At 38.8% G+C, this 20,811-nt stretch overlaps 1 protein-coding gene across 1 annotated transcript in view; it reads left to right on the top strand.

Moving 5' to 3' along the window:
- EGLN1 (egl-9 family hypoxia inducible factor 1) overlaps nucleotides 1-19,942 on the top strand; it is a 37,420-nt gene extending 17,478 nt beyond the window's left edge. Inside the window, exons 2-5 of the mRNA XM_065631630.1 lie at nucleotides 11,169-11,288; nucleotides 13,583-13,719; nucleotides 15,171-15,238; nucleotides 17,249-19,942. Coding sequence (XP_065487702.1) covers nucleotides 11,169-11,288; nucleotides 13,583-13,719; nucleotides 15,171-15,238; nucleotides 17,249-17,313 — 390 coding nt within the window. The 3' untranslated portion in view covers nucleotides 17,314-19,942. The remainder of the gene's footprint in view (nucleotides 1-11,168; nucleotides 11,289-13,582; nucleotides 13,720-15,170; nucleotides 15,239-17,248) is intronic.
- The last annotated feature ends 869 nt before the right edge of the window (nucleotides 19,943-20,811 follow it).

Raw genomic sequence — 20,811 nt, 5'->3', positions numbered from 1 at the left:
TGGGAACAGGCTTTGAAAAATAAAACTTAAGCTCTGCAGATCTTGCATGTAGGTTGCACCTAAGTATGTCCTATGGAACAGTCCTCATGGTCTGACATGACACCTCTGATCTAGGCTACTATTGCTAATCCCTACAGTCTCTACCCAGTGAGTATGGTAGATTATAAACCTCTAACTGTTCTTTTGTTTACCATAAAAGTTCCTGCTGATTTGATTTTTAGGGACATGTAGAAAAACCTTTCTACAGAAACATGACAGAGTAAAGTGTGCATGTCCTGTCTTGAAATCCGTCATGTCTGGGTGGGATGTGGAACAGTATGCTTTCTTTTTTACTAAATGTGGTGCTTTTAAGAAGGTTTAAGAATATGTAAGTACTGGCTGCATGCTAACCCAGCCGGTGTTAGGATTTCTTACTTCCTGTTTGAGCATTTGGGAGGAGAGGTCTTGGTTCTGTGCTCTTCTGAATGCCTTGAGAGAGGAAAAAAGTCTCAGTGACAAGTTGTTTCAGAGAGGCTTTCTTCTTGCTCCTGTCAGGTTTTGTACACTATGGCTTTTCTGCGTATGTCATCACTTTGTGTGGAGTTTGGGTTCCGCCACCTTCTGATTTCTAGAGTGGGAAAGTTGGATTTTGAGGTTAGCATCCTATTTCTAACCACAGCACTTGTCAAGTTACAGGCAGTCATAGCAATGTTGATTGACAGGACCTTTGACAGATAACATCAACAGGTTTTTTTTCAGTTGTTGTTCACAGAAAAGGGCCGATCTGTGGAGAAGCCTACATGCCTTTTAGGAAGGGTGAATAATTTGATGAATATATGAAATATAATTTTGGTATTGAAGTAGTGGCAAGGAGGAAAGTAGGTAACTTTTTTGCCTGGATTAGTTGCTTTCATAGCAGTTTCCTAATGCCAAGTATAAATGGACTTGGAACAAACCAGATGGGTTCCTTTTAATCAATTGATAGGTAATGCAGCATGTTTTACTTTTCCCAAGACATGAGGGTGATATGTTTTTTCCATCATACTGGTCTCTTGGAGCATGAGTGGTTGGGACCAATGGGGACAGTGGGAGAAGACCTGTTGGAGCAGCACTAGGGAGTTCTGCTCTATGCAGGAGGTCCTAACCTAAAGATGAGCTTGTTGCTGCCATGAGCATAAATTTGTTGCCGTCAGTTGAATTGGTGTTTAAGAAGATTGTGGGGCTTTTGCATGGGCTGGGTGAGGACAGGCAGTTTCCTGAGGTGTTTCGTGCTGCCTGAAATCAGTATTGGGTACATTCAGATCTTACTTGTGCTCACACGGCCACGTACTTCTAGAGCAAATACATCGCATTCCTGAGCCGCCCTCCTCCAGGAGTTTCACTGAGCCAGCGCAGCAGAATGTGTCCTTAACCTGAAATGCGTGGCTAGCTCTGCTGGGACATACATGGACAGAAGTTTGGGGTTTGGAGTCACATTTTATGAGTCTCATGCCAACGTCAGCAGTCTTGCTCCTCGTGTTTATGGCCGGCCTTTAGCTCTGCATGGCCACAGCTCTTCCTCAAGGCTTTCCCCAAGCGCTGGTGGGAGCCAGTGGATTTGTGCAATGCCTGCTTACATTGGAACTGGATGCATTGGGTGATCTGGTTGAAACCAAAAAAACCCCAAATGTTGTTTATACCAGCTGAGAGAGAGGCCCTATTACAGTGCGATGGTGAGATTATAAAGAAGGGCTTGGACGGAGACAGTTTATATGTGAAAGCCCACAAAAAGCAGTATGGGCACAGTCAGCATTTCTTGGATTTAAATTGTAGGTGACTTGAAAGTGTATTACAGGCTGTTTGTTGCTATTTGGCTTTAAACCTTAGTCAGACTTTTGTGCAGTGTTAATATACATTAAAGCAGCTCTTTGTCTATTAGCATTTCGGTGCCTAGTTATTCAGTTTTTTAATTTATAAATAATTTCAAAGAATTGTCTGGACTCTTAATAGTAGGAGTGAATGCTATAGTGTATGGTGTTAAGTTTGGAATGCTGTGGGCATGCTGAATCATGTATGCCCCCTTGCAATACCATTAAAAACTATTTTAAAAATCTTTTTCCTCAGTGTGGTGTTTATGGTAGTAAATCGTTCTGTGGTTAAAATCTAGAGGTGGTAGCTGAGACCTTGACTTGAACACTTGAGTGAATGTTCATCTAGATGCAGTAAGCTTAAGATACTTACAAAACACAAGTACTTTAAAGTATCTGGCTAACCATAGTACTAAACATGCAATCCTATTACCATGCAGTTTCACAACATTCTTATATAAAAAATACCTTTCCTGCAAACTAGATTTCAGTTATGTGGTTGTTTTTCGCCTTAAAGCTGAAACAAAATTGTAGTTTTTAAGTAAGAAATGAAATAACTAAAATCATCTGCCTGTCTATCTATCTGTCTATCTATCTATCTCCTAGTATTTAGCAAAACTGTGATGCACTGTTTGTTATCTTCTGTAGGGAAGAAGGTCCAGGCTTCTCAGTATGTGTAGTTTTTGGGGGGAGAATGGTAGTGATGATGGGTGGTATTCTTTAAATGGCAAATCTCTCAGCCATCACTTTCACAGATATTACAGTAAGGTTTTGTTTAAAAATAAATAAAAGGAACAACCCCCCTTTGCCTACCCTTCATCCTTAGCGTTTCTTCCTCCCATCCTCTCCTGGTATAAAGAAGTATGAGAGGTCTCCAGTTTTGAAGTTTGGGCTAATGTGCATGCTTTATTTTGAAGGTAATGCAAGTTCAGTTTATCCAGTAGGTCTCCGACAACTAAACAAATTCCCTGATCATATGTAATGATCTTAAAATAGATAACTATGCTTTTTCATGCGTCATCCATCAGTGTGCCTGCTGATGTCATGTGTCTGGCTCTGGAAATCTGGTGTGCACAAACTACTGTCAGAATATATTTTAAGTTATGTAGTTGAATGAGATTTAACTTATTACTATTTTAGTGCACTGTTGTAATTTTAGTGTTTTGTTATTTTTAGTTCTTAAAGATGTTGTTTCTTTGTGCTCTTTCTGAATGGTTAGTGATGAAACTAGTAAGTTGACTAGTCTCATGTGAGAGCAGAACCTGCTGACCCATCCTGGGGAAAAAAGTTTCAAAGTACTTGTTTTCTAAAAGGTATTATTCATTTCAAAGCATTTACGATGTTAAATTAAAAACAGACTCTTAAATTTGTGTTGATTGACTTATTTCTCTGTCAAATTTTTTTACAGCGCCAAAACACTGAGTCACCAGGCTGCTTCTCTTGGAGGGAATAGGGAGTTATCCATGGAGGGCAGCCAATTCTACACACACATTTTACATTTTTCAACAGTTGTTTGAATCTGAAGTGCATTGGTCAACTTATTTAATCATAATGTAGACAAATTGAGGCTGACACAAATCAAAGTATGTTTTAAACCCTTCTCAGCTTGCAAAGTTAAGTGTTGTGTTTGCTTTGAGGCGCTTGAGAGAACTTTCTGCCCCTGGTGACAGTGGTTTTTATCTACCTTCTTTGGGAAGCCTTGATTAGGTATATCGGGGGTATTTATTTGTTTGTTCTAGGTCATTGCCTTTTTTTTTTTTTTAAGTTTGTAGTAGACTTTGATATCAAAACTATTAGAATGTGTCATGTTGAGGCTTAGGGGAGCTGTTAGTGCTTTGAAGCAGTAACATAGCATGGATGTACTCAAACCTTTTTTTGGGGGGAGGGGGATGCAGGTGGTTTAGGCTTGAATACATAGTTTATTTTCAGAGATGCATCAGATGAACTTTACTTTTTTTTTAATATCCTGTTTTAGCCAGTGCACAACTCTCTGTATACTTCTTTAGATTTTAACCCAGTTTTATTTTCCTAATAAACAGTTAGATTAAGTTAATGGAAGCTAGGCCTTTGTAAGATTGAAGGACTGCAGTTTTACTGGTTCAGTTTTAAAACACCACCTTTTAGTTAAACTGGCAGAATTTTTACAATAGGCATGTCCTACCTAACTTGGCTTGCAGCCTGAAAAATGCCAGCATGTTAACTATTAAGGAAGATACAAGCTTCAGGGGTAAAAATAAAGATTGTAAGCTGACTCAGTGATCTCTTTGCCTTTGGAGATTTGAGACTTGCAATTTTACAAGCTCAGGTACAGGAGAGCAGAGAGAGCCTCATTAATGTTTAAATGTTATTATCTCAGTTTAGTAGCAGTGGGGGCTGCAGGACTTCAGCTGGGAGTTAGGAAGTATATTTTAGGTCTTCCTGTTATGTCTGTCTATAACACTGGTTTCAGTCACTCATCAGTTCACCTTTTGAGATGTGTTTTTCCAGGTTGCCCAGCTTTCCTCAAGGCTTTGTTAAAGCCTCAGTGTGGAGGACGTGCCTTCTGTCTCCATCCCCACAGTGAGAATCTCTACCATCTCCCCTAGGTTAATGGCTCTTGCGTGATAGTTTCATGGGAGCTTCTCTGTCCTATGTGAGGTTTTTATTTATTAGATGCATTCATCAAAGTGTGAGAACATCCCACATTCACAGTGATTTCCTGAATATCAGCCATAAGCAATTGCAATTCTGGGTTTTTTCCTGTGCCATGTAGAACTGATGAATTATCCAAACTTGTATGTACATCTCTTCAGCAATTCAAGAGCTCGTGGACATTTCTTTGAGCCTGTGTGCATGCATGAATGAAAGGAATGATAACTTAGAAATCAATTTCATGTGATCTTGCTGTTGAGCGTAATTAGAATTGAACAGTAAAGAGGGAGTACCAAACTTTATATAGCTACAGTGAACAATACCTGAGCTTGTTTGCCGAGTGGCACCCTGGTTACATTCAAGGCATTTGGATCCGAACTCCATGTGGATCTTCTGGCCCTGGAGTGCTGGGCTGAACGTGGCCACTGAACCAGCATGAAAGGTTCTGCCTTCTGATTTGTGTCAGTTTATCAGAATGTGTGAAGCGCATGTTGTCAGCAGATAAACATCACGTAAAACTGAAGACCAGAGTAAAGCAGTGAGTTAATTTGAAGAGCCTGCTGCTGAACTGCTAGGTTGGCAAAGCTTTCTCTGAACTTCAGTTTGAGAAATCAACATCTGATTGGCAAGTTAGAAATAAGCAACGTAGTAAAAGTATTAATCTGTTTTGCCAAACTTTTGATGGCATGTTATGTTGCTTGATTTTTGTATGCATATGAAATGCAATTCTTTCAAAGCAAGTAGAAATCTTTTATTGGCCATTTCATTGAAAGGCCTGGGAAGGAGGGAGGTGGGTCAGCTTACCATTAGTTTCCAAACTCCCTAGAAGCTCATGGAAGAGATAATCCACGTACATAGCTGCATGCTGATTCTATTTATAGTGTAAGCAGCTATGTCAACTCTCAGTTTTTCCTCTGTCCCTTCCTATCTGAGTTCATTTTTCAGCTCAGTTTTCAGCTCAGTTTGCCTTCCCTTTGCCAGCTCAAGAGCTGGCAGCTTTGCCAACCCTACTTGCCTGTTAAAACTTGTGCTGCTACCTTCAGCAGCCACAGGAGAGGGGTGGCCCATGCTTGTTGTCCTTGCCTTCAGTTGGGTTTTCCTAGAAGAGCAGCTTACTTCATGCTTACCAGAAGATGACCCAGATAGTTGCTATCTAAAGTAGTGGTTGGGTTTTGTTGTTTTGTTTTGTTTGGGGTTTTTTTGGTCATTGTTTTTGTGGTTGTTTTTTGTTTGGTTGGTTTTGTTTATCTGAAGCTAGGTGTTTTACCATATCTGCAGAAGAAAATGCAACAGGAAATAATAGCTTAAACTCCTTTGCTAATAAACAAATGTAATTGCTGTAGTGGTAACTTAGGAGAGAGAGCTTAAAGATAAATGATTCAAAGCTGCTGCAATGTTCTTTATGTTAGCTTCTAACTCAAATCTACAGATTCTCCTTCTCTCTTGGGGACATGTGAGCTGCTGCATTGTTTAATTTTTAAGCCCACAAGTAGAGGTTTGCTTTCCTCTTGCAGGTTCTCCAGTTGATGATGACTGCAAGTAATGGATTTTTAATGACGGAATCTTTGCAGGGGCTGATATTTCCCTCCAGCTTGTCTAGTTTCACAGTGTTGACTTGTGTGAAAAGTTGGTGCTCTGGCCTTGCTTACTAGATCCTAGAGAATATCAGCATAACGTTTTACTCAGATGAAAGTTAGCATGGAAATACTTGGATTAGCTGTGTCCCAAAGAGTTTATCTTACCTCTTTTGGCTTCCTGTGTTTGGAGTAAGGATGACAGGAGTTTCTCCCTGTTGATATTTTCTTTCTGCTGCAAGTTTCTGTCTCTGCTTATGAAGAATTTGTAGAAGAGTTATAAATCCAAGCCAGGTTTTACCATGTTAACATGTTTAAGTCAGTAATCTTGACACTGCTCACACAAGGTAGTACCAACAGTCTTTTTTTCCTTCAATTTGATTGTTATTTTGTACACCTTGTGAGAAATCTTACTGATATGCTTAAACTGGAATGTATTTTGTCAGGAATGTTGTTTGTCACGGACGAACAAATTCTTGAACTGGAACATCAGAGACGGACCAAATAGGGACAGGTCAGGATTTTTTTTTTTTTTCCCCTTTGGTTCTTCAGTGCAGTGTTGCGTGTGGTTTTTTTTCTTTCTTTGAATAATCTGTCAGATGAGCCATGCCAAGGATTTCCAGTGAAGTTGTTGTGAAAGCATCTGATAAATTTTCATAGGAAGTCATCGGTCTTGCATTTAGACATCTTGTTTTCCTCACTGAGATTTGCAGTTCCTTCAGCAAACAGCAAAAGTGACATCTCATTGACTCATGCAGCTCTTTTTAATCTGGACTAAACAAAGTTATTTTACATTAATAAATACAACAGAACAAATGTCCTCTCTCCATTTTATGTTTGTGGTTTGGGTTTGGGATTTTTTTTTCCCTATCCTGAGGAATTTTACATTGTCATGTAACTGGTGTTTTCCCCTGTTTCCTCAGAGTTTGCTATTATTGCTTTATTATTTTTTTTTCTAAGGAACAATATCTAAACTTGCAGGTATCCAGCTGTGTGAGGAATGGAGAGGGTAGAGGAAAAACCTTTAGTCTTAACCTGCAAGTCTTCCTTCTTTGTATATGGGTGAGGTTGTCTTCTCTGTGAAAGGAGGTCGAGGCTGCTCCCACATGAAATCATGTTTTCAGCTGTACTGGTGTGCTGTGCCTCCCAGGGTTGAGTTCCTTAGGTGGTTCCTCTTTACATAGTGAAGAAAACAGTATGGTTATGGACTATGGATTATTCCCTCAGAATATGTTACCTTTGTGCATTTAATTGTTAATTAGAGTAGTGGCTGGCACACTAAGGATGTCCATGCTTAGCAAAGTATCTGTGGTTTCACTTAGTTCTTCTGTTGCTTGTTTGGGCTGATGGCCTAGAGTTAATTTTCCAGCGTTAAACATCTGCAAGTACAGCATCTGTATGTGAATGAGCGATCGACAGCTTCTTAAGTGTGTGAGTACTTGGTTTTGATAGACACAAGTTGGGTGGATTGCTGGGGCACTCTCGTGCTTTCTCGATTACTCATGAATTCCAGAGGGTATCTTAGGACAGGGCTCATGTGCTAGGCATGAGTGCTCAGGCTGAAAGAGAATGCTGTTGGGTTAAAGAAGGTTAACATTAAAAGCGTTTGCAAAGGAATCCAGTGGGTGAACAAATCCAGTGTGCTTAAAAATTGTAATGCCAAAGAAGCACAAGAGACCTCCTTGTCTATTAAGCAGATTCAAGTAATGCCTCGAGTTGAATGAATTGATTACTTTTATGGGAGCACTGATGAGACAGGTAGCTCTCTGTTTCAGAGAGCTAACAACTTCATTGTTCGTAGTCCAAAATGTTAAGGTATCTCAGACATTCTGGTCTCAAATGCCTGGCTCTCGACTGCCATTAACAGTGGTGGGGGGTTTTTTGTTTGGTTGGGGGTTTTTGTGTGGTTTTTTTTTTTTTTTTTTTAGAAGGTAAGCCCCAAACCTAAAATGTTCTCTCTGCTTGGCATATGTGTCTTTGCTTGCTTATTTATACTGTAAAAGGTTAAAATAACATCAAAAGTATGTGACTTCATTATTTACCTGGATCACTTTCTTGTTCTTTCCATGTGGATAATCTTGCAGTACATGAGAGTTTGACACGAACTCACTTTGTGTTGTTTAACAAAGCAATATATTTCCCATGTCCTGTTAAGTTTCGTGACTTTCCTTATCGTAGTTCAGTTGGGGAGAGGGAATTGTCACACTTAACTGGCAAAAGCAATGTATATTATGCTACACTGTCTGATTCGCAAATTTGTTTGCTTTCCAATTTGCCGCTAAAGGCTGAGTCATTCTTACTGTTGTAACAAACACATATTAGATAAGTTATCGTAGCAAAACTGTTTCTCGTCTCTTGCAGTTGATGATAGCAGAATTTTCAGACTCTAAACTCAAAACCAAGGGCTTTTTTAAAATGCTGACTGTATTTTAGACCCAAATGATTGTATGACATGGTTCTGATGTTGCATGTGGCTGCTCTTTATATGAAGTTTATGACAACTGGTGTTTCCCCACACTTTCTAAAAAGTGCTGCTGGTCCCCTTCTTCTTCAGCAACGTTGATGTTAAAGATTCCTTTCTTGATTTCCCTTCAGCAAAGAGAACAAGTACCCATTTCAGTACCTTATAAAGGGAACTATAGCAATAGGATGCAAATTTATGCTTCTCTAACTGTAAAATTATCTTTTTGAGGAACAGACAGCAACTGAATGTGCCCTTGGAAAAAAACCCGTATTGGCCAGGGAGACCTGGGAACTGTCCTAAACTTTTAACACTAGGTTTTTTGGCTCAGTGGTGGATATTTAGGTCATTTATGTGCCTGAAGACCTTTTCATATCTGAGTCTTAACTCCTCATGATTTCAGTGAGAGTTGACATTGCTCTAGCTACTTGGTATCAGTGTTTTCTTCCTTCTGAATGAGTTTTAGTAGCTGTTTCATGCAGATGTTGATCAACAGTTAATGTCAGGGTTTAATTCACATGATGCTTCTCAGCAAAACCCATTAAATTAAAACTTTATTAGCAACGCTGTTACAGGATTGGACCTGGATCTGGTTTCAGCACTGTTCAGGCTCCATGAGAGCTCGATAGGGTTTATGTGGTATGTGGGACTTTTTTTCAAGAGGATTGGCTTTCAGCGGAAACCAAATATCTTCCTCTTCCAGCCTAGCTTTGCTTTTTTTTTTGTTCCTTTTTTCTCTGTAAGAAAGGAAATTACAGAACCCTTATTACATTATTTGGTATCCTTAACTCACTGTTTTGATTTTTGTGGGTTTATCTTCCTGCAGCAAAACTGATAAGTAACAACTTTGCCAAATATTAGGTCACATTACTTGATATATGTAATATGTTTACATAACGTGATACTTGTAACGATGACTATGCTATGATTACAGTAAAGGGATTGAGAAGCTGAAGTGCCTGATCTGAAAATTACGAGGGTATTTGAATTTTGTAGTTTTGAGTATTTTTCATGCAGTGTAGTCACTTCCATCTCATGTGAATGAAGTTTGGCTTAATTTTTAGGTTTTTTGTATTATGACAGTGCGGTTATTTGTCAAATACTGTGTTTTGATTTCTGCCTAGAAGGAGCTACCAAAAAATTGCTTATTCCCTTAGTAGAGTATATATGGAAATAAAAATTTTAAAATGTTTGCTGCTATAGTGAAATCCATTCTGCTTATGTGTGATATACAATACTTTACTGATTGAACTGCAAGTACTTTAAACTATTTCCCAGCCTGCTCAAAGCACAGTTTCTTGCAAGTAATTCAAATTGTGTAAAGCCTTGTTTGTTAACTTATTTCCCCCCTTTAAAAATGTTAAAATTATCAGTATAAAGCCAAAAAATTGCACCGAAGCAGTTGATCTGAAGTACTGTTAATCTGATGGATTACATTTTCACAGTTAACACTTTATTGGGAAAACTATTTTTGATGATTTACATAAGAGAGGTTTAAGAGTTTGCAATCCAGAGGTCTGATTTTAAATTATGACTTGGACTAAATGTAGACAGGAATGATGGCACTTTAAAGTTTTTAGGTTGTTTTTTTTTAAACAGCAGATATTCATTGAGGTTAGGAGTGTATTGGATTGTTGGTAGAAGCTCTCTCTTTTTATTTTATTTTAACGTTATGACTTCTTGCAGATAGGATATTGTCACTGCAGACATCTGAGTACTCTGCATGACTTGGCACAGGAAACTTTGTTCTGATCTCTTTCAAAAACCTGAAATGATTACTGTTTCCAGCAAATGCATAAAGTTATGGGGATGTGTTGTGCAATAAACAGGGCACAGGAACTGATAGCTAATCAGGCCATCCCTTAGCGAGGTGGCCAGTTTGTTTCACATGCACATCCGCATGTCTGAAGACTCAGAAACCAAACCGCCTTCCAGGGGGCTTTCAAGTCAGCTGAGCTAAGTGCAGCATGGGAAGTTAAATATACTACTGTACTGGGAATCGTTTGATGTCAGAAGGTTATTGCAGATTACTGCTCGGTGTCTGTTTTCGGTTTCTCACTTCTTGACTAAAAAGGATGTTTTTGTTGTACGCGTAGGCTTGTTTCAACAGAGGTTCAAAGACCTCCTATGTACAGGACAAAACACAAGCCCAAGAATGCACTTGGGGTGATTGAGTCAGATGGGCTAATGGTCTTGTCTAAAACGTCTCCTAAAAATAAAGTTTAACACTACATTTTGAGGAGGAATTGGAAACACAAGGAAAAAAAAAAGAAAATATAACTGTCTGTGAACTTGAGTCTGGAAAACAAGGAGTCTTACCACAAGGCGAAGCACATGTTACTTAATTATACACAAGACATTTTCCTCTCTCCTATTTCATTCAAGGGAGGGAAGTCTGAAGGATTAGTCACAACATGGGAGCAGCCCCACCTTCCATACCTTAATTGACAGTGTTCTTCTCAGTGTGTTTCATGCCTTTGTAGACATCTGTTTGTATTCAAAACCAGTTTTTAACTAGAAAGAAAGCACAGATTAAAAATTATTTTCCCATTATTTCTAATTTACTTTTTTTGTTGCTATTGTATGAATTACTTAGGAATGAATACAGATAAAATGTAGGCATTTTCCCCTACACACAATTTAAATTAATTACTATGTTTGATTCTTTGACTCTAGGCTATGGTGGCTTGTTATCCAGGCAATGGAACAGGATACGTGCGCCATGTTGATAACCCAAATGGAGACGGAAGATGTGTTACGTGTATATATTATCTTAATAAAGACTGGGATGCTAAGGTATGCAATAATTTCTTTCTATAACTTTTTTTACATATGCTTTCTAATTCACGTTTGCTACAGATCTTTGTTCATGTACTTCTATGCCCTAGTTGTGTTCTTACGATATGTTAACTGTGGATATTTTTTGCACTCCTGATTCTGCTGTTAGCAGAGCAGATAGAGATGAGGCTTTTTTTTTTCAAGGTTTTGAATTATGCCAGCAGGATCTCCTTGACAGTGAGACTGAAGGAAAGTTACATGTTTTTCATGTATGTTTCTTAATTATACATGTAAGTATCTGCTAGTATCCAGGTTTCATAAACAACCTAATAATGCAATTTGTTGTACATTATTTGTATGGTAAACACCCACACATACATAAAGAGTAAATAATATTTGAAAGATAATTGATTTTAGTTTACTTCTCCTTATATTCCTGTTGAATCTTGAGTTTACTGTTTGTGTAACTAGTTTACTTACTTGAGTACGCTTATAAAAAGAAAGATGCTGTAGCTTGGGAGCAGTTTCAAATAAGCAAGTGTTGTGGTTCAAAGCAGCACAAGTCTTTGTACCATTGTAAATACAGGGTGTAGAATAGATGAGGATTTGTAACAGAGTTTAAGTGGTCTAAAGTATTACTACCAGTGACTTGAAACTCTCCATAGGTGTGGTGACTATGATGTGGTGACTATGATGAAGTAACTTTTTAATAAGGATTTTCCTAGTGATTCAGTGGGATTCGGTATGTTTGAAGAATGGAAGCAGCTAACTGGCTGTATTGAAAGCATGAGAGAGTAATGCAAAGATAGCTTTGTTTATTCCTTGATTGTTGTGCAGTTAGCTATGGAGAAGTTTATTGCCATTAAATATGGGGGAAGGGGGTGGAAAAAAGGAAGGTAAAACTACTGATATATCTGTTGTACATAGAAAGTAGCATATGGAAGAGCACGTAAGCAGTAAGTTTCTGTGAACTGGGTGCACCAGATGTGGATAACGCAGGTTGCAGCTGGGAGTGAGTTTGTTTGTGTTTTGGTTTTTTTTTATTTCCCCTCTCCCCTTTTTTTGAGTGCTGTCCATTTCTTATAAGAACTGGGTGAGACAATGACACTGATAACACACTCACATAAAACTTTTAGATCAGGAAGCTGAGTCAGAAATGGATGCACTTGAAGCTTTCTGTTTCTGCCTTGCTCTTTGAAATGTCAAATTTGATCCTTCAATTAGAAAATAAATTACTAGCCTTTTTTGCCATTATAGCATCTTCACATACAAGTGCACTGGTTGGAGTGAACATCTTAAAATGAAGCTTTGGGGCATTTTCGGTTGATTTACAGTTTTTCTCCTGGAAAAAAATGAATACATATCAGAGTGTAGAAGTCAAGCAATTTGCATTTTTACAATAACTGTGAAAAATTTACTAGCTGGATATTTAATTTAGGAACAAGTGTGTTTCATTACCTGCAAAATCTATTTCATATTACAATTAATATATTACCAAGTATATTGTTTAGTAAAGAAAGAAGCTCAAACCTTCTTTAGGAGAGCAAATTGATCTAAATTGTGACTTCTTGTCCGCTGATTAAGATCACAATTAAAACACAGTCATTTATGTCCATTTACTTTGTTAGTACTTCCACCGTTATGACTTTCCCATGAAGGCGTAAGTTGGCTATCTATAGTTAGATTTTAACAACATCAATGCCATCAGCAGGAAGAAGTTAATGTGACTTAAAAATAATGAACCCCACCTGCCTGTGCTGTTTTGTAGGCATGCATAGGTAGGTCCAGGTGTTTTTCAAAGCCCGGAAGAGGTCTAAATTGACCAGGAGCAACACAAATTCAAAGTCAAGCTTCAGTTTAAAGTTTCCTGATCTTTTCTCATCATAATTACAGAAATGTGACATAAACTTGTGCTGTTGTTAAATGAAACAATCTCCTAATTGAGAATGTTTCTCTCATCTGTATTGGCATATTTTAAGCCACCTGTGTAATATCAGCCAGTCTTGTCTATTTTTTGCGATAGGTAATGCAGCTAAAAACCAACCAATTTAAACCACAGCTTTTTACTTCAGCATGAAGGGAGGTTTAATATTTGCAAACATTCTGAAATTACTCAGTGAAAAATGTGTAAAAGGTTTTGTTAAATGAAAGCAAAATGAAAAAGCCGTAGATCCATAATATCTATAGTATCTGATAAAAGCTTTTATTTCAGTTCCAAATCTCTGAAGTATTTTCAAATGTGATATATTCAGTACTTTGAAACACAATGAGATGTTGTTTTCAAGCACTGGCTTCAAATATTTAATTTGTAGGTAAGCGGAGGCATCCTCCGGATATTTCCAGAAGGTAAAGCCCAATTCGCTGATATTGAACCCAAATTCGATAGACTGCTATTCTTCTGGTCTGATCGCCGCAACCCTCATGAAGTACAGCCAGCATTTGCTACAAGGTAGGACTGATGCGTGATATTTATATTGCATGATGCCTCTCTTGTCAATAAATGAGCAAATCCTAATTAGAAATGAGTGATGCTGTGAGTTATGACATGATCCCAGATCTTTCCATGTACAGTACCACTTGCACTATCATGAGAAGAGGTTCTTTCTAGATTGATTAGGCTTCTGCTGTGCTGCTGAGTTTTGTACTGATGTCTAATCTCATATTTTGGAGGCAACATCCTCCCGGGTGGGTAGGAAGGACTGGAAACACCAGAAGTTTCTGGGCGTGTACTTGGCAGAGCTGGGTAGGAGCACTCAGAGCCATAGCAGCCCCCACCTTAGCCCAGGGGTGTTGTCTCCGTTATTTCTCTGTAATGGCTTCATGGTCTCCTCCCTTCCCTTTGTCCTCAGCACCTTACAGTGTTGCTGAAAGATTGACTAGGTACTTCAGCTTTATGTCCCCTCTTGTTGGGAGGGAGCTGTTAGAAAATAGTCATCTTCAAACCAAGCCCCACCACGTTCTAGTTTGGGAATTGGGAGAGGGCTGTGGGGCAGAAACGACCATTGATACAAAAATATTTTCTTTCTCTGGGGTATTCGAGGACTCCCAGTCTGAGTCACAGGGGGAATTTTATATCTCCTTTGTCCCTCAGTGTAGGGCAGTGGGTGATGCTGAAGGTACCTGCATTCGCTGTCCCCAGTCTTGAGTAGCATTTCCAAAGAGCGTTAATAGGTAAATCACTGGAGTTCTTGATTCAAACTTCCTGTTGCCCCTGTCACAACACGTTTGGATGGCCAGAGCACTGGAGGTTGACTGGAACTGTGAGTTAACACAAGTACGTTTGCAAGAAGTAACTTGAAGCTACCATCGGCTGCATCCTCTTGCAGCCTTTCAGGAGGCTGTACTGCTCTCCTCTCCCGCTTTGTGCTCCCAGCAGAGTCAGAGAGTGAAATGCCATTTACTAAAGTCTTTTCTCAATAGCTGGCATTTCATATTTAAATCTGCCACAGGCAGTGGAAAACCAGAGGAGCTGCATAAGAAGGGGTAGTAAAATTTCCCTTATGGCAAGCATCCAAAAAAAGAGGTTCTTGCAGTGTGACTCAGTGATGGACTTGACCAAGTACAGTAAAAGATGAGGTCACAGGGCAAGGTGATAGGGACAGAGACTGTATTATTACAGGTTCTGGACAAGAACCGTAATAGAAACTCATCAGGACAAATAAGCATAAACTTAGAACCTCAGTGTCACCCTTTCAGTGACTGTTCAAACAATACCTTCTAATATTAAAAAAACGCAACCAACCAACTAACCAAAACCACCAAATCTGTTTGCTTTGTGTTTTATTAAGTCTTCTGTCAGACCGCAGAGGTATCATCTCGTTTAGGTTGTGTTTTATGTCAAGTGCTTCGCTTTGTTTTTTCTTCGTAGTTCAGGAGTTCTTTTTCCATCTATTTCCCTAGGTACGCAATAACAGTGTGGTATTTTGATGCAGATGAAAGAGCACGAGCTAAAGTAAAATATCTAACAGGTAATCTCTTGTTAATATCTGCTGTATTTTTTTTTTTTTCTGGAAGAGTAGCTACATAGTCCAGCCTCATGTCCTTGGCCCACCCTGCGCACAAAAAGGGGGAGAAAAACAGTGTAACTCAGAGTCAGGTTTTACAGGGAAGGTGACCCAGTGGTTGAGCTGCTGGGCAGTGACTTGGGAAATCCAGGTCAGCGCCTTGTCCTGCTCACGCTTCCTCTGAGACCTGAGGTGGCTCAGTATTTCTGTATGGGGGATGCAGCTTCTCCCTAGTCTTTGTCTCCCTAATAGGGGAGGAGAACAAATACACCAGAGACTGTGAGGCACTGCAGAACGGAGAGCCCTGGAAATAGTTTTGGTTGAATATAGTGATTCGACAAGTGAATACAACTTAACTTGACTACAATCTCTATACTGGAAAAACAAAAGCCTAAAATTAAAATCTGAAATCAAAGAATGGAGTTACTTCCTCAATTTCCAATTCCACATATCTAGCATCTGTTTTCCTTTTCTGGCTTCTCGCTCAAGAGGAAGTTGATCTAATTTTCCTGTTCAAATTAGCATTATAAGGAGAAATGGCCTAGGACTTCTGTCATGCTTGTAACTGCCATCATGATTTTGTGTTTTTTACAGTAGTTTAAACCAAAATCGGGTGTACCAGAAGAGCATGCATGCACAGGGCCAGTTTCTCCACAGTTTCATAACGAACTCTGAAACTGATGATGCTGAAGACACGTGCCAATCATTTCAAATGAGATTTCCACTCACTGCTATTAGGCATCTGAAGCTCATAAGTAGCCCCAGAGCTATTTAGCAGCTGCAAAAGCTGCAGTTTGGCTCAGTCCACCTTGGTGCAGCCGATAACTTTGTGCAGTTTGGGAGCGGTAAGAGTGATGCAGCTCCTGCCTGGCTTGCAGGGAAGCACAGGGAGCCCTTGAGCTCTGGCCGGACAGGCTGTCCTGCTGCTCGGTGACTTCCCAGGTGGTCAGGAATGCCGGATAACGCCCAACTGGCCTCTGCAGGAAGCCCGTCTGTGTGTCTGTCTGTAAGCCAGGCAGCTCCTGGAGCCAGCCTTGCCAGATCAGAGCTGTTGGTTGTCTCCACGCAGCTTTGGCAGGGAAGTGGTTGGGCTGGGCTTGTGTTCCCCCGACTCCCCTCCTTTTCCAGGGTCATCCTAGACTGCAGGCACTTGAGGAACAAAGGCTGGGTTGGAGGGATTTTGGTATCGGTTTGCCCTATAATTGATTTATGTTATTGTATTGTTGTGATTCCAGTTTTGTTTGCAATTAGAACTGCCACCTTTGCTCTGTATCTACAGCAAGAGTTGTGCAAGATGCTCTTTATTTTCCATTGATACCAAAATATGAAATTATAGAATAAAATGTCATAAATAGAACACTCTTCATTTTGGCTTAATGTCAGTCTAACCATGCAGAATATATGTGAATATTTCCTGAATATGGGTTACTGTGTCTGAAATTTTGATAGTCAAACTTTTGTGGAGGTATCTGAAGGTAAATTTTTGGAGAGAAGGGCAGAAGAGGTGTGAGCTTGGTTTATTTTTTAGCAGCAAGTCAAATTGAACATTCCATTTTTAAAATCTCTCGGAGGTTTTTTTACAAAGGTAAATACCCAGAACCTGTGGATATTCTGAACCAGAATAATGGACGATATGCTCAGATTCTCAATTGGCCATTTTTAAAGCTTTACCTTTGCATGTAAAGGCTGAAATGATGAATTTCAAAACTCTACATACGTGAGGTACCCAGTTTTCTACTTGGGCAGCCAAAGAAACGCCTGTTTTTAGAGATCATGAGTAACCACGGCTCATTAACTTTACAGAGCACAGGATACAGAGCATGTGTACAAAAATATATATCTTGCTAGGTCATATGGGCTAGACAATCTCCAAAGTACTCTCTTAAAAGTAATCTGGAAAGTGATGTAGCAATTCTATAGACTATACTTTGATAAATGCTGAAAAGTAATACTTTCCTTTTCATATTTCTGCAGGTGAAAAAGGTGTGAGGGTTGAACTTAATAAACCTTCTGACTCAGTTGGGAAAGACGTTTTATAAGCCTTTGATTTAGCAACTCCCCTTGGCTATTCTCCCTGATAAATCTTGATGCTATCTATTAACTTTTGAATGTGAATAACAAGATAAAGGAAAATCAACAACAAACCAACATTTTAATAAAGAAGCAGTGTTTCAATGTTGCATCAAATAGAAGATTCTTTGACTGCTGAAGCATTGTACTATGTGATTGTGACTCCAGGCCTGTGACTGCTTATGTGAAGATAAGCAATCAGTAAGAAACAGCATATGCATCTGGACATAAGTGCCCTACATAGAATTTGTCCATCCTTATATTTTGCCAGACCTGCCATCCAGCTGAATCCAATTCATCTCTCCCTTTTTTTATATGGTAAAAGTTTGAATTTTGGGTAATTTTTGTATGACCAGGTACAGTTTATCAAAATTGAGTCTTAAAAAAAAAAAAAAGAAAAACTGAAAAAAAAAAAGAAAAAAATTTACAGTATTCTCCAAAATAACATGGATCTATTTTTGTAAAACCGTTCATACTGTTCTCCTCTGCCATGAAAGACCTAATTTAATGTAAGGGTTGCCAGTAACTGATAATCACTTTAATTTTCTTTACACCTTAAGTCATAAAAGGAGCACTTTAATTACCAGCTAAAAACCTGATTGTTTTATATCATATCTCACACTAATCTTAACTTTTAAAGATTGCTGCTGTACTGTTTTTTTACTATGTCCTCTTGAACCTTATTAACAGAAGCAAATCAGTATCTTGCTATTGGTAACATTCAGTTTGTGGGTTTTGTATGTCGAATCCACAGAGGGGAAGTTTCTGTCTCTTCTTTTTTTGTTTTGGTTTTTTGTTTTTGGTGTGGTTTTGTTTTGTTTTGTTTTTAAGTGACTGGCACTAAGTGAATTTGACACTATCGGTTGCTGTCATTGGCTTTGGGGACCTGGTGAATACCATCAAGTTACAAGAATATACAAGGGCTTTCCTAGGCTATTAGAGGTACCCAGAACCTCCTTACGTACTTGACAGAAAATTTTGAGCTTTCTCCCTTTTCTAAAGAATACTTGCCACCCCCTTTTCCTTTGTATATAAGTTAATAGAATATGTAAAATTTACTTTTTTTATTTCCTTTTCAAACGTTGGTGTCCCATGCAGCCTGTAAGTTGACACCTTGATCTATTATATAGTATCAAGGAGATGGTCGGCACACTGAAGCTGAAGTGCATCACTGTAGGCTCGTTGTGCAATACATCTTTAGGTTTTCACTGTGCTGAAGGATTTCCCCAAAAAGGGCATTGCCCTTTGATCAATACTGAGGTATATATTGAGTAAGAAAACCTTTATTTTCTTTTACATTGTTTTTCTATTATCAAGGAGAGGGGACATCACAGAATAAAAGTGATATGTGCAGAAACTTTGATATTCTTATTTTTAAGAAATGGATGTTTAGGACACTGATTATTTTCTTCTTTTTTTTTTTTTTTTTTTAATTTTTATTTTCCTGAGCTTTAAAAGCTTGAGAAAACAAACCTATAAAGGACAGCGTTCATATTTACAGGAGTTTAGGGGTTGATCAACTTACCCACTGCAGTTTTCTATCTGTCCCTTATTTCCTTACTTAGCCAAAACAATGTGAGTGTACAGAAATATTTCTGTATATATTACAACCTGTGACAATTTTAGCATCTGTATAGTTTGTATTCAATTAGAGACCTTTTCTATGGAAAGCTCAGTAATTTTTTATTAAAAAGATTACTATTGTTCATGTAAAACATGAAAATGCTAATTGTTTAGTAACAAACTGACAGAAAGGGGAAAAAATTCAGTATTGGTGTATCATTTAGGAGAACCAACAGAAATCCCAGTTTTGTTTTGATTTTGCTTTTCCTTTTTTTAGTAAGTTCTTGCCCTTTGCAGTTCTCTTCCTCTTTCCTACTTTCTTCCCAGACAAACAGACAGGATACCTTTACTGTAAGTGCCTCTGCCAACCTGGCCAAGGAGTGCAAATCGTCATTACTGTCTGGTCTGCAGTGCATTTAGGCTACCGATGAAATAAGCAAAAAAGCCACCTCTTCTACTTCACCTTCTTTAGTACTACCTTAACAGAGGTTTGGTTGGTTTTGTTTTAGAAATATAAGCATAAGCCTTTAAACTCATTTCAGTCCCTCTGTAATTCAGACTTCTACAGTTACACGGGGCGTATCAAATTCTAATCACACTGTAGGTTTGTGCTTGCCAGACAAGTTTAAAAAGTGCTTAATTTTTCACTCCATGTAAGTCATTACAATAGTCAACAAATCAGGTCAGCCATTTCTTCAATGTCCTTTAGACTAAACTGTTCATTTCATGTCGGTTGAATATTCAGTCTTGAGCATCACCAAGCAGGTCCTTGTTTTAAAACTATTTTTTAAACTGTCTTATGATCTGTATGTGTCTAGTCCTGGTTAAAGATAAAGCTTCATAATGCTATTTTTATTCATGATGTTAGCCAGCTGTAAAATATGAGACCTTTATCTATAGCAGGCAAAGAAATTCAGGATTCATTTACAGGTTGCCTATAAAGTTGTGTAATTTGAAAAGCAGTGTTTCATTATGAAAGAGCTCTCAAGTTGCTTGTAAAGCTAATCTAATTAAAAAAAGATGATGTATAAAGGTTCTTGAAAACTATGTGGTTATTTGTGATCTTTGTGACTTGTAAAACTACTCCATAGCAAGTAATTTCTAAATGCCTCCTGATAAAGGAGGCGTGTGGATTTGGGGGACAAAGGGCAGCGGGGGGAGAGGAGTTATTTTGTTCTGTTGTGTGGTTTATTTTATTTTTCTTGTATTTTTAAAATCAGAGCTATTTCTGCTCTGGAGAAGAATCTAGGGCTTTTTTGTTTGGTTTTTGTTTGTTTTTTGTTTTTTTTTAAGACTGCCTACAGTTACCTGGGTGTGGTGATCATTTTCATGATGATTTTCTCCCTCAGAAACAGGACCAAGTTTAGGCTGACCAGAGAGTGATGACAGACACAGAGGCAGCTCTAGGTTTTTCACCACTTTCTGACACGTATGCGAGTTGCAAATCCAAAGTCCTTTTCAAATAGGATTGTAAAGGTTTAATGGAAGCTCTTCAGGTTTACATGGCTCCAAATAAATTATGAGCCCTTTGAAGATGGCAGAAGAATGTTAGAGTCTACAGACGCCAACCCATATGAGATGCCACACAATTTCCCTAAGCTTTTTGATGAGTTTCGTAATGACTGGTAATCAAAGAAACATCTGTCTGGCTGTGCTTCTGCCATGGCTCTAACTCCTATGAAGCCCACCTGTGTGCGCTTGTCTGCCTGGTGCTGGTTCAGGAGGAGTTACCTGGGGCTCTGGATGAGTCTGCCAGCCTTAGGGCACCTTTCATGGCACTTGAGTAACCGTTGTGCTCAGGTGTGCTGTAAGGTGATGGTTCTTGTCCCTGTGTCAGGCTGAAACAGAAGTGCAGCACTACCGAGCTCATCCCAAAGTGCTTTGAGGCGTTTTTCATGCTTTGG

This window comes from Caloenas nicobarica, chromosome 3 (assembly GCF_036013445.1).
Source record: "Caloenas nicobarica isolate bCalNic1 chromosome 3, bCalNic1.hap1, whole genome shotgun sequence".
NCBI lineage: Eukaryota > Metazoa > Chordata > Aves > Columbiformes > Columbidae > Caloenas > Caloenas nicobarica.
Note: the sequence above shows the minus strand (reverse complement) of the source record. Positions and strands in the feature narration are given on the sequence as shown.